Genomic DNA, 14,492 nt, shown 5'->3' on the forward strand with positions numbered 1-14,492 from the left:
GTCCACTAACATATGAATAGTTATCCCCATCAGAGTGCTCCCTTACATTAGGTACCCCCATCAGAGTGCCCCCTTACATGGATTGTCCCCATCAGAGTGCCTCCTTACATCAACTAAAACAAAAACAAACTGCGCCACAAGAACTATGTGAAAAATTTGAAAGTGAATGCTGCTGTGCCTTGATAAAAATTAAAAAGATTGCTAAAAATAAAAAAATCAGTGGAACAATAAAACAGTGCAAAACATGAAATGAATCAAAAATAATTATACACAAATCATAATAAATTATGTGGTTATAAAATAAATGTCCAAAACCACCCAAATGAAAAAAATATAAAATTTGTGTCCAAATACAAAAAATGATGAAACCAGAAACAAAGAAAGTCCCCTTTAACCTCCCTGGCGGTATGATTATTTCAGATTTTTGGTGTTGAAAGTGGTACCATTATTTTGCATGGAAATTTGGCGTTTTATATCGTAGGCCTGTAATTTTTAAGAATAACTCACTGAAATCTGTCCGAACAAGAGTCTAGTAAACATCCCGAGTATGTTAAAATTTGAAACACGAAATCATAAATTATAATTTAATAAATAATCATATAAAATAATAATAATAATACATTTAATTCAATAATATAATCAAACCAAAAACACTGAAATTTGAAATATAGCGCCAAGTTCGCACATCACTGAGCAAAGTTGTAGAATCATTTTCAGTGTCTGATGACGAATTTCCCCCACGAATCATTATCACTCAATTCTGCAAGTGGTTCTGATTTACTATCGCTGTTCTCTAGCTGGTCTAAAACCGCTTTTGACCTAAAGGGACGCTTTTTGGACGCCATGGACGTTTCTCAGTTTCCAGGCAGAAAGAACGGTAAAAATGCAGGCAGGGCACAGGACAAAGCACTCGGGACAAAATGTATGTGAAATGCTTTGATACAGTAATGTTTTACTATGTGATTTTAGTGAATGTCACTTTTTGTCATTTTCAAATTTCCCGCCGTTCCGTCCCCGTACATCCCGACGCTCGCAGGGGACGGAACCCAGATGACAGATGCCGGCATCTGCCGGATTACATTGCCGGGGACACTGCAGGAGGGACATCGCGGGAGCGCAGGACAAGGTAAGTGATCGAGGGATCCCGGAGCAGCGTCGCATGGTAAGCCCGAGTGTAGCTCGGGGGTTACCGCTTGTGGTGCTGAAACTTTACCCCGAGCTACACTCGGGAATACCGCCAGGGAGGTTAAACATGCAAATAGTGCTCCAAACATTTTTTAGGATAAGTGTACTACAGAGAAAAGACTCCACGGAGTCAAAACTGGCTTGCATCAAACTGGCTCATGGACCAGTGTATGCACTCTCAGAAACCTGGGGGGCACAGCTAAAATCTAGGGGGGCACAATTAAAATCAAGGGGGGCACAGTCCACCCCAGCACCCCCCTAGATCTGCCCCCCACTGCACATTTCAGCTACAATGAACTTTGTTACATGTAGGTCAGGCCAACTCAGCCTTGTGCTGAGAGAAGGGAAGTCCCCATCCCACTGCTGGAACACATCGCTGTATACTATATGTATCTGAGGCTAAGTACAGTTACTACAGTGCACCCAGCAAGTGCAGTCTGTTTGGGCCAAACCATTAAAATAAAAATAAATGCATGTTTTTACAAGTAAAAACAATTGTACGTTTATTTTTTTTTTCTTAGGAGCCTGCAGAGCATTGCACCCATGATCAATGGATCATGGGAGCAATGCCAGGCTCTTGTAGACACTTGCTACAGCTCTCTGCCCTTTACTCTGTACTGGCAGACATTTAATGAACTGTAGGAAGTGTCAATAGACTACGAGGGCACTGATCAGTGCTCTTATAGTCCATTGAGAACTACAAACTACAACTCCGGCTGCTGTATTGTTTCATTCATTCACAAGTCAAATGATTGGAAAGATGGAGCTTCACACGGATTTTAAATGAGACAGTGGCTGAGGGGGGAGTTGAACCCTAAATATGGGTGTTACATGGTGCTTGAAGTTGTTATAAAGGTTTTTTTCTTAAAAAAAACAAACATGTTATACTTACCTTCTCTGTGTAATGGTTTTACACAGAGCAGCCCCGATCCTGAGTGTGGCTCAGTCCCACCCCCCAGACCCAGGAGAGCTCAGGCTCTCAAAAACAGCGCTGGAACAGGATCAGGCTCAGGTAAGTATTGGGGGGGCTCTGGGTCGGAGCTGCACATTGAATATTTTTTAGACTCTAGAATGCACAAAGGTAAAAAAAAACATTCAGCCTTTGCAACCACTTTAGTTTGAACTTGGCCTTTAAATGTGGAATTAGGCTTTCATTTAGAGGGTTTGGGTTATGGGGCAGTATATTTTATTTAGCATTCTTTAAAAGTGTGTGTGTTTTTCCCTTTTTTGTGTGTGTGATTACTATTTGAATACTGTAGCTTTTAAATGTTTTTTTTTTTTTCCCTATTTGTTTTTTCTTTCTGTGAAAAAAGTAAAATATTGCAGCTTTGGTACAAAAGAAGTTGAAAGAAGCTTCTGTAACTCTCAGCAATGATTTAAGGCTCACTATACTCTTAAAATGACAAAAAAAGCCTTAAAGGATAAGTTCACCTTTCATAACATGTTACATCATGAAACATGTTAAGAAAGGACCAGCCCCCGCTCCTCCCCAATCCCCTGTTGTGACAGCTAGCAGGGGATCTGCTTCCTCCTGCTAGCTGTCACAATTTAAAAATAAAAAAGTGGCCTTGCAGGGCTCTGCCCACCCCGCCGCATCACTCTTTCGCAGTATTCTGTTAATCAGAAGACTACGAGGTCCGACAGCCTTTGCAGCTCCCAAAACAAAAAAATAGGAAATGCGCATTTTTTTTTTACCTGCAAAAAAATGTACATTTATTTTTTTTGTTTAACCGCTTCCCGACCACCCTTTAGCAGAACTACTGCTAGAGGGTGACAGGGCTGTATATTTATGTGATTTTTCATTTACGGGTAGGGGCCAGGCGTGCGCTGCCCTACCCGTGCCGTCATTGGCGGCTGCAGATGTTGATCACCAGGTCCCGGGCGGGGATTCCCCGCTGTCACCTGGTGATCAAAGAGGAACAGTGACAGAGGAGAGACCTGTGTGTAAACAACACAGGTCTCTCTCCTGCCAGCAGTAACATGCTGCTGTGTATTTCTCTGTATAGCAGAGAAATACACAGCAGCATGTCTCCCTAGTAAAACACACACACAGCAAAACAGCACACAGTTAACCCTTTGATTGCCCCAGATGTTAACCCCTTCCTGCCCAGTGTCATTAGTACAGTGTCAGTGCTTTTTATTAGCACTGATCACTGTATTAGGCTACTTTCACACTGAGGAGTTTTTGAAGCGTTTTTGCATTAAAAAAAGCACCAGAAAAGCTCAAAAACAATGCTTCCCTGTGTATGTTAATGTATATCTATGTATGTGTTCACACTGAGGCATTGCGAGTGCGGTGTAAAAACTCCTGCTTTCAGCATCTTTGGGGCAAGTGTGGGGAGTTGAAAAAAAAAAAGCCCCAAAAACGCCTCTTCCCATTAAAATCAATGGAAACCGCCTGAAAAGTGCCTCAAAAACACCTCTGAAAAGCGTTTTTGGTGCAGTTTTTAAGTCACCTGTCCTTTAAAAATGCTCAAAAAGCATGGTAAAAATGCCTATTCGTTTTTGCTGTTTTTTTGCTGCGGATCAGTGTGAAAGTAGCCTATTGCCCATTGGGATGTCAGTGGCAGTTAGTCAGTTCCCCCGCAGTGTCAGAATGCCAGCCGCAGTCCCACAGTCCCGCTACAAGTCGTTAATCGCCGCCATTACTAGTATAAAAAAAAACCTAAAAAAAATTCCAGTATATATACCGCCATTTGTAGACGCTATAACTTTCTTGATGAATTGTGATTTTTAAAGTTTTTTTTACTGGATATGTTTTATAGCAAAAATATAGTTTTTTTTCTTTTTTCTTTTCAAAATTGTCAGTCTTTTTTGTTTTATAGCACAAAAAAAGTTAAAATGCACAGGTGTTTAAATACCACCAATAGAAAGCTCTATTTGTGGGAACAAAAGGACATCAATTTCATTTGGGTGCAGCATTGCATGACCGCGCAATTGTCCGTTAAATTAACGCAGTGCTGTATCGCGGAAAATGGCCTGGTCAGGAGGGGGGGGGGGGGGGTAAATCCTCTGGAGGGCAAGAGGTTAAAGGTGAACTTATCCTTTAATTTTCCTTTCCACCCATTGCATTTAGCTGAAGCGGCAAAATTTCTCAGTTTTGTTTCACCATTTCCATACAAACAGTTTAATAAATTCCAGCCACTCACATTTTTCTTAATAATAAATTCTTTCCTTTTCCTTGTGATACAGGATACACTTCCTGACTACTACAAACCTTGGATAGATATTGCAGAACATTTGACTGTCTTGATTGAGACCAAAAAACTACGGGATGCAGTTCATCAGGTGAGTGTTACCAGCTTGAATCCATTCAAACTGCAGTTTTTATTTTTGTTGAACACGTTAGACTTATTGCAGACATGTGGTTGAAATGTGCAGCACCATTAATTTCCATCAATGAAAAAAAAGTGCTATTCCCACTTGTGATAAAATACTATTCAATGGGATTTATTTACTAAGTCTAGGTTCACACCTATGCGTTTTCCGTTGCGTTTTGTGGAAATGCGCAGCAGTCCATTTAACATGATTTCCTATGGGACAGGTTCACATCTCTGCGTTTTCACATGGTGCGTTTTTTGGAAAGGGTCAGGGACTTTTTTAAATGCAAAACGTTGCATTTTTGGTTCTATAGACTTCAATGGAGACGCTGCAGAAAAGCATGTAGTGCGTTTTTGACGATTTTTAATGCATTATTTATGCCTTTTGTGTATCTGCCCAGCAACAAGTTAAAGAAAACAAAACGCATCCACAGTGTGTCAAAAACGCATGTGCAAAAATGCACAGCAGGAACGGATGAAACGCAAACTGCATAGGTGTGAATCGAGCCTAAAGCTAGAGAGTGCAAAATCAGGTTCACTTCTGCATAGAAACCAATCAGCATCCAGGTTTTATTGCCAAATCTTAATTGAAAAAATTGAGGTTAGACGCTGATTGGTTTCTGTGCAGCAGTGAGCCTGATTGTGCACTCTCCAGCTTTGGTAAATAAGCCCCAAAGAAAGTGTGTAAATCCAAAAGCCCAAGTTCACACCAATGCACTGCGGAAAACGCGGTGCGTTTCTTGTACTGCATTGCAATCGCATCACACTCATACAATCTGGTGATGATAAAGCAATGACACCCCAAAACAGATTGCAAAACACGATGCAATTACTAGAAATAGTATTGCATGGGTGAGAACACCCATGCGATGCAAATCTAGTGCTAATTTAAAAAAGGTGCGGATGCGTTTTTTTTTTTCTGCGCGAATTCCACACCGCATCACAATCGCACCCCGTTCATGCAGGTGTGTATGTTAAGTTAACAACACCCTAAAATTGGTCTGCAAAATGCGGTACGATGTGCAGAATTGGATCGGGTCCTGCACCTTTCCGGTGCTGATTCAGTGAGGTTTGCACAGAAATCGCAATGCACAGACATTTGCATGACATTCACACAGGAATGTGTTGCGATTCCTGTGCAAATTGCATGCGTTGTCCCACACTGCATAGTGTGAACCCAGGCTGAACCAAATGAATAATTGCCTCTATAAATAAATAACTTACCGTAAATCTTGAATTTCATAGTATCCAAAAAATGAATAAATGAATAGTTCATTCAATGGTCTTCCATAGACCTCCACTCCACTGTGTTCCCAACACCCGTGTAGAATTCCACACGTTGACAAATCACCACCACGTGCGGTATGATTAAAGGTTTACCAGATCTCCATCTTTTCATGGATACCATATACAGTAACCAAAAGGATTGAGGAGGAAGCGGACGTCATCAAGCTCTTCTTGTTTTAATCAATGTAGTATGACAATACACACACATAAAGAAAAGATTTCGCCCATAGTGTATAAAATTTTATTGAAAATGCAAAAGATAAAAATAGATCTACACTCACATTTGAAAATCCAGCTTCAAGCATTAGAATACTCGCATAGCATGAGTGCACAACGCTCAGCACCACCACTCCTACTGTCTGAGTCGGTGTACGTTCCACACGCTGAATCCAAATCAGCGGAAGTCATGTACAGTATATGGTGACTGGAAGTGTCGACTGCGGCCAGGCCTCGATGCATTTTGTGGAATCGCGTCATCAGAAAGCTCCCTGCTGGGATGATTTCCAATTTGGGGCAGAAGGAAAGCAATAAAAAAGTGCAATGTGCTGGGTGTGCTGTGGTAGCTGTTTAATGTCTAGTACACACGGCCAGAAAATTGTACGAAAAATACCGCTTTCAAAGCAATCGTTAGTACACAGCTTTCATCCAAAATTATTCAAAGGGATAAGTGCGAAAATTTCTCTCATATGATACCAGATCGTACAATTTTTGTTTAATCAGTACAGTTTTTGTCTGAAAATTACTTCCGAAATTTTACGCTGTCCAGGGGCAAGTGCAGCATCCTGCCCCACTGTTGGAAGCCTGTGAAAGTAAATGGTAGGCTATGGCTGGATGGGGCTGAAGGCTGTACCAAGTAGAGCCCATGTTTAGGGCCTTGTACATTTAGGGATGAAGGTCCAGAACAGAGGTCTTCTGCATTCTGGACCTTCATTTATTAACCCCTTCATGCCTAAGGGTAAAACAAATCTTAATGCCGAAGCACAATCTTGCAACGTTGACATGTGTTAGTAAAACCGTACATATCAACACAACTACTTTGTACATCCAGGTGAATTATATCTTGTTTTGTTTCAGGACAAATTGGGCTTTCATTTGGTGGTAAATAGTAATGGATATCTCCTGATTTTATTTTTATCATGAAAGGAAAATTGGCCTGAAATAGTAAAAACAAAATCATGTTTTAAAATTTAGCTGTGTGTTTCCTGTTATTACCATAACCTACCACCAAAGAACAACCCAAAATAAATTTTCCAGCTCTTGACGATTGCAGCGATACCATATATGTGTATGTTATTTGTTTTTTGTACCCACAGTAAAGCCAAGAAACAAAAGTGCGCATTTTGTTTTTTGGTGGTTGTTTTTTTTTTTTTACCTAAAACACACTGACACTGACACTACCTGACACTGATACCAATTAAAAAAAACAGAAAAAACCTGACCTTGACCCAAACACTAACCCTGGCCCTGAACTAGATCAAACCTTGATCTAGGTATTTTTTCTTTATTTTATCTTTTATTTTGTAATATTTTATTTATTTATTTAACAAACATATATTCCCCCACCTCTATGCAAGGAGAGAGAGAGAAATAATGTACCTCTCTCCTCCATTCATAGAGTAAAAAAAAAAAAAAACAAGGGGGAGCGGGCTGTACAGTGACTGATCACTATGATAGCCAATCAGAGGCTATCACAGCTATCATGTGACCCAGAATCAGGAGTCCCGTGTTCCAATTGTTAGAACGGGACCTGGGGCTCTCAGTGACATCCGGGTCTTTGTGCTGGGAGCGCTCTGTGTGGAGTGCTCCCAGCACAAAGACAGGTACGCAAATATGCGGCCCCACAGAAAAAAGCGCAGTTCTGTGAGACCGCATATTTGTGTTACGTCAACATTAAGGGGTTAAATTAGCCGGTGAGCACTTAGCAACTAGCATCTATTGCCAGAACAAACATTTTGGTCTAGAGTATTTAATGTACAATAGAGCAGAAAGAGTGCAGGGGTCATACTTGTGTACAACAGATAGTGTAGGGGTCAGGAGTATGTATCATGCAGAGGTCAGAAGTTACATAGTTAGTCTGGCTGAAAAAAGACAAAAGTCCATCCAGTTCAACCATTAAAAAAAAAAAAAAAAGTTATAATCCTATACCCACAGTTTGATGCATATGGTGCGGGGGTTAGAGGTTCTAAATATACAGAATGCAAAGGTCAGGAATAAATAATGAAAAGAGTGTAGAGGTCAGGGATGTGTAACGCACAGAGTTCAAAGGTCAGGTGTTCATAACACAAAGAGTGCAGGGGTCATACTTGTGTACCACAGAGAGTGTAGGGGTCAGGAGTATGTATCATGCAGAGGTCAGAAGTGTTTAATGCATATGGTGGGGGGGTCAGAGGTTCTAAATATACAGAATGCAAATGTCAGGAATAAATAATGAAAAGAGTGTAGAAGTCAGGGATGTGTAACGCACAGAATTCAAAGGTCAGGTGTTCATAACACGAAGAGTGCAGGGGTCAGAGTATATAAACCAGCAGAGTGCAGGGGTCAGGAGTACAAGCTAGCATGCATTACAACCCCCTTCCCTTGAAGTACACATCATTACACAAATATGTTAGTGCATATCTGCCTTACTCCATGGTCTGTCTTGTAGGCCTCACTTTAGTTCCAGGCAAGGAGAAGTTCTTCCCTCAACTGTGTCATGTGATGCATCAGAACTGAGGAAGGATCTCCCTTTACTCTGCGCTGTAGGCCTGCCGCAATATCTGAGGTCTGTCGCAGGGGCGGACTGACAACTCATGGGGCCCCCAGGCAATAGGGGATCATGGGGCCCCTGTGTCCTTGCCCAAACTCAAAAGAGCCTATGAAAAAGGTACCAGGGGGCATCTCATGGGGCCCCCTACTGACCCCGGGCCCTCAGGCAGTGCCCGAGTTTCCAAATGGTCAGTCCGCCCCTGGACTCTGTCAGCAGATACAGCGTTAATGGCACTGCAGCATCAGAACTTTAAATAAAAGCATTGCTTGCAGTTGTTGCATAGAGCACCCTGCAAGAGATGCAGAACACTTGTCCAACTTCTGACCTGTATAATTTGTGACAGCCAGGGATGTAGACATTTTAGAAAGTAGAAATGAGTGTCAGCCTCGTTAGTTTTCTCAGCTCAGGTTTCCATTAAAGCAAACTTGTGGATTACACAAGTTTGGTCAACTAAGATCTGCCATTGGTAGTAGACAGCTTTCTGACCAGGGGCGGACTGACCATTTGGAAACTCGGGCCCTGCCCAAGGGCCCAGGGTCAGTAGGGGGCCCCATGAATTGCCCCTGGTACCTTTTTCATAGGCTTTTTTGAGTTTGGGCAAGGACACAGGGGCCCCATGATCCCCTATTGCCCGGGGGCCCCATGAGTTGTCAGTCCACCCCTGTTTCTGACCTTCTCATAATGCAAGCCCTGGCACCTAAACAACCTATCGGCAGTCCCAAGCCTTGTCATGAGCTGGACAGTGAAGAAGATATGAGAAAGCCACATGACATTTCAGAAGGATGAATGAAAAGTCTGAAGGACATCACATTAAAAAAGCTTATAACCAGCTAAAGTTCTTAGTTTCTAGTACAAGCTTTGTTAACCAAAGGTTTACTGTAAGTTTAAATCCTAACCAGTGTTTTAAAGTGGACCAGGGCTCAGTAAATGAAGATCTGCTATCTTATAAGGAACATTTAGAAATGTGATGTTTGTGCCTAAGCTGTACTCTGAACTGAACTTTGTTTTGCGCTTAAAGTCCTCCTGAAATATAATGAACTAAACCAGGGGCGGACTGACCATTCGAGCATTCGGGCACTGCCCAAGGACCCGGGGTCAGTAGGGGGCCCCATGAAATGTCCCTGGTACCTTTTATAGGCTTTTTTGGGTGTGCTTTGAGCATGGGCAAGGACACATGGGCCCCCATGATCCCCTATTGCCTGGGGGCCTTATGAGTTGTAAGTTCGCCCCTGAACTAAACACAATTCATTAATCGTAGCTTTCAGGACCTTGTTTTTTGGAAATTGGTTCTGAAAAGCTGTTGAGAAAAAATGTTGTTAAATTGTATCTAATTTTATTTTGGGTGGATTACTTTTGAAAACCTTAGTGAATTCCACAGTCGATTCACTGACATTCATCCACACAAGTCACCAAATTTTTAATGCAGTTAACATGACCTCAATGAGTATTTAAAGGCCAAGTTCACATTTTAAGAAAAAAATAAAAATTCACATTTATTTGCAGGTAAAAAATAAAATTGTGTATTTATTATTTTTTCCACAGGAGCTTGTGAAGCATTGCATTCACAATCAATGGATCATAGGTGCAATGTCAGGCTCCTGCAGACAATTCCTCCACCTCCTTACCTGTACCTCTGGAGGAAGCATCAATTGACTACAACTGGGCTTATTATCACTCTTGTGGTTCACTGAAACTACACGTCCGTCTGTCACAGTAGTTATTCATTCACAGATGTCTGTGAATGAAGGCTGCAGCTCTGCAGATGGAGCCCCGCACAGCCGATTTTAAATGACAGTGGCTCCAGTGGCATTCTGTCACAAGGAGAGGGGCTCTGGGGGTAGGTAGCGGGTGCTTAGGCACATGTTATATGTTACATCCAAATACAGATATAACCTATAACATGTTCCTAATGAATTCTGAAATTATGCCTTTACGAAGTTGACTGCACTAAAAACATTGACCACCAGAGGGTAGCACAACATTGTATCATGGCAATCCTACTAGTCCATTTCACATTTTTCAAATCTTACTAGCTTACTGTTCCCTGGTTTGTACAAAATATGTGCAAGTGTTCACATCAGACTGCATTTTCAGCACAGGAAATGTTAGTTCCCAGCATATATAACACTAATACTGTAAGACTAATGAAAAGGATCAGTTTACAGTAAAAAGCTGAACTGAAGTACATTGCAAATATTTGTGATTCTAAAAAATGCTTTAGATGTGAAAATCTAATGTGAGCCTAAAGTAAAACCTCAAATAATACAATTTGTTTTCCTCTTTTTGAATGGAGCAGGGGAAAATTTTGATCCCTTGCCTGGTCTTCACAGGTCTCTGGGATCTCCCTTGCCTAGTCTTCACAGGTCTCTGGGATCTCCCTTGCCTGGTCTTCACAGGTCTCTGAGATCTCCCTTGCCTAGTCTTCACAGGTTTCTGGGATCTCTCTTGCCTAGTCTTCACAGGTCTCTGAGATCTCCCTTGCCTGGTCTTTACAGGTCTCTGGGATCTCCCTTGCCTGGTCTGTACAGGTCTCTGCGATCTCCTTTGCCTGGTCTTTACAGGTCTCTGGGATCTCCCTTGTCTGGTCTTCACAGGTCTCTAGGATCTCCCTTGCCTGGTCTTTACAGGTCTCTAGGATCTCCCTTTCCTGGTCTTCACAGGTCTCTGGGATCTCCCTTGCCTGGTCTTCACAGGTCTCTGGGATCTCCCTTGCCTGGTCTTCACAGGTCTCTGGGATCTCCCTTGCCTGGTCTTTACAGGTCTCTGGGATCTCCCTTGCCTGGTCTTTACAGGTCTCTGAGATCTCCCTTGCCTGGTCTGTACAGGTCTCTGCAATCTCCCTTGCCTGGTCTGTACAGGTCTCTGGGATCTCCCTTGTCTGGTCTGTACAGGTCTCTAGGATCTCCCTTGCCTGGTCTTCACAGGTCTCTGGGATCTCCCTTGCCTGGTCTTTACAGGTCTCTAGGATCTCCCTTTCCTGGTCTTCACAGGTCTCTGGGATCTCCCTTGCCTGGTCTTCACAGGTCTCTGGGATCTCCCTTGCCTGGTCTTTACAGGTCTCTGGGATCTCCCTTGCCTGGTCTTTACCGCACAGGATTTGCACAGGAATGCGATGTGGTTCCTGTGCAAATCACATGCCATATATTGCACCGTACAAGTGTGAACCCAGCCTCAGTCTTCAGCCTGGGTTCACACTGATGCGGTGCAGAATTTGCAGCGGTTTCTGTGCGAATTCCACACCGCATCACAGTCGCACCCTGTTCATGACAACTGCTGCGGGTGTGTATGTTATCTTAACAACACCCTGAAATCAGTTTGCAAAACGCAGTGCGATGTGCAGAATTGGATTGCATGGGTATGAATATCCATGCGATCTGATTCTAGAGCGGACCAAAAAAGGGTCCTGCACTTTTTTGATGAAGATGCAGTGCGATTTGAGCCATACAAAATGTATAGCTCAAATCGCACCACACAGAATTCGCATGATTTGCACAGGAATGAGGTGTGGTTCCTGTGCAAATCACATGCGATATGCCGCACCGCACAAGTGTAAAACCAGGCTCACAGTCCAGGTACTTGCTGTCATTGAAATCCAAATGTCATTCTTATACAAAAAAAAGTACAGAGTCATTCTGAACAAGGAAGCTTCTTTATAGGAGTTTTCAAAAATAAACGCAGCCACCTCCAAGATGATATACGTTTTCAAGGCATCTGTCTGTATGGCTGGGCTGGAGGTGGAAGTTTCCCCACTGGGGTCCCACAGTTCTGTAAAGGCCTGTTGAGTACTGAACCTGGTCATTCTTCACCTAAACTATGATTTGAAAACTGAGAATAAAAGCTGATTGGCTGCTGTAGGAAGCATTTATTTGTTCCTTAGATTACATAAACTTGCAGAGTGTGTTATGACCATTAAATACAGGTATGTATTAATTTTACAATGCGGGTGGATAGAAAATGATTTAATAATTTAATTCTCATTTTTCAAACAATGGTTTGAAAACAGAGTAAAAACTGATTGGCTGCTGTAGGCAACACTTTCTTCCTTCGTTTATGTAAACTTGGCAAGTATAATATGAATTGGACAGGGTAATATGTTCCCCTAATGTTTCACCATTTCCACCTTGTATTAATTTTACAATGGTGTTGGATACCAATTAATCTAAATATAATAACATTGGTTTCTCCTTGCCTTGTAGATGCCAGAGTTGGACATACAGCAACTAAAAGGACACCGGCAGCAGCGTCTGGCCAGGACAATCCTTAGTCACATTGTCATGGGTTATGTCTGGCAGAATGGAGAGACTGGAGGAGTTAAGGTAAGGCTGACCATACATTAAGCAATTTTCTTTCCTTCAACCATCGGTGGAAGGGAAAAAAAAAAAAAAACTAAATTCCCACATTAACACAGTCAGAGGTTTCCCCACTGTCAGAATACAATTATCAATGCTGCCGGCTATAGCCAACGGCAGTGATTGTACGAAAAAAACCTGACAGGCTAGTTGTACTGAAATTGAAGCATGGTGCCTAATGGTCAGCACAGTGGTTAAATGGTTAGCATTTCTGCCTGGCAGTACTAGGGTCGTTGGTTCAAATCCCAACCACAGCACCACCTGCCTGAAGTTTGCATGTTCTCCTTGTGCCCGCGTGGGTTTCCTCCGGGTACTCTCGATTTCCTCCCACACTGCAATGGCATGCTGGTAGGTCGATTGGTTCCTGTCTAAATTGTCCCTAGTATGTGTATGTATGAATGTAAGTTAGGGACCTTAGATTGTACACCCCTTGAGGGTTAGGGACTGATGTGAATGTACAATATATATGTAAAGCGCTGTGTAAATTGACAGTGCTATGTAAGTACCTGAAATAAATAAAAAAAATAAGTGCAACCAGCCTGCCCATACATCTGTCCTGTGGCCGGTTTAAGAGCCTGGATACAGAATACAGCTTCCTCCATATCAGTTATGTGATTAGAGGTCCTGGGCAAGCTCCACCGCCTTGATGCAGACCTATCACTCTTAACCTACACGGGGAACACTGATCGGCTTAATTAGGCCATTTTTGGCTTATTGGGTCTGTTGATAGTATGTAGTCAATTTTTTTTTTTTTTAACCAAATCTGTCATGGGAAATATACAGACAGCTGCCATTGCTGACCTCCTTAAAATTCTACTTGGCTGGCTGTCTCTGGTGTCAGTACTTTCTGAATCTGAACTGAAACAAGTATGCAACTATCCTGTATTCAAGGGGTTAAGGTAAGCTCACGGCTGCTGCTGCAGCCATGAACTTGGTATTAATCTTTAAATCTAGTGAAGGGCTTGTTGGCTCCCCTTATGATAGCAATTACGTTAGGGCTCATTCACACTAGAATGCGATGCAGGAAACCTGTGTTCTATGCGAGTTTTCCAAATCATGTTCAAAATGCACTGGGTGTGTGATCTGCTGTAGGTGTCAATGTATACCTAATGACACCCCAAATGCAGATCACAATCGCAGTTCATTTGCTTGCACTGGATCTCATGGTACTGCAGTACCATGCGTTCCAGTTGAAGTACATTTTTAAAGTAGCGCATGCACTACTTTTGATGCGACTTTAGCCCAGTTAAATAAATGGGCTGAAAATCATGCAGGAGTGTGGACTGCGTTCCTGTGTGATTCAGGTGTGAACCAGTTATTAAAGCAAAAAATCAAATTGTGTTAAAAAAATAAAGTAAAAATAATTACATTTGGGCACCATAATTTTAACGATCATTTTACTGTATTTGTTCCTGAAAATATACGTTTGATAAATACCTGTGGAAATATTGTGTGAAATGAAAAAAGTGCAACTTCTATTATTTCATTCTCCAGTGTCTCCGCTTTCAGTTAGGAGGGAAAATTTTATATATATATATATATATATATATATATATATATATATATATACATAATTGTTTGGGGGTTTAAAGTGACTATTAGCAA

General features: G+C 42.0%; 1 protein-coding gene across 2 annotated transcripts in view; it reads left to right on the plus strand.

The window, feature by feature from the left end:
• The window catches only part of LOC149450041 (indoleamine 2,3-dioxygenase 2-like), an 85,611-nt gene that overhangs the window by 14,589 nt on the left and 56,530 nt on the right, over positions 1–14,492 (plus strand). For both annotated transcript variants that reach the window (XR_016315323.1, XM_089692474.1), the window contains exons 2-3: positions 4,378–4,473; positions 12,735–12,854. Coding sequence is in view for 1 of the 2 variants with exons in the window: in XM_089692474.1 (XP_089548600.1) it covers positions 4,378–4,473; positions 12,735–12,854 (216 nt within the window). In the remaining variant the exon portion in view is untranslated. The remainder of the gene's footprint in view (positions 1–4,377; positions 4,474–12,734; positions 12,855–14,492) is intronic.

Source organism: Staurois parvus, unplaced genomic scaffold (assembly GCF_062004578.1).
Source record: "Staurois parvus isolate SC_StPar_1 unplaced genomic scaffold, SC_StPar_1.0 ptg000586l, whole genome shotgun sequence".
Lineage (NCBI taxonomy): Eukaryota > Metazoa > Chordata > Amphibia > Anura > Ranidae > Staurois > Staurois parvus.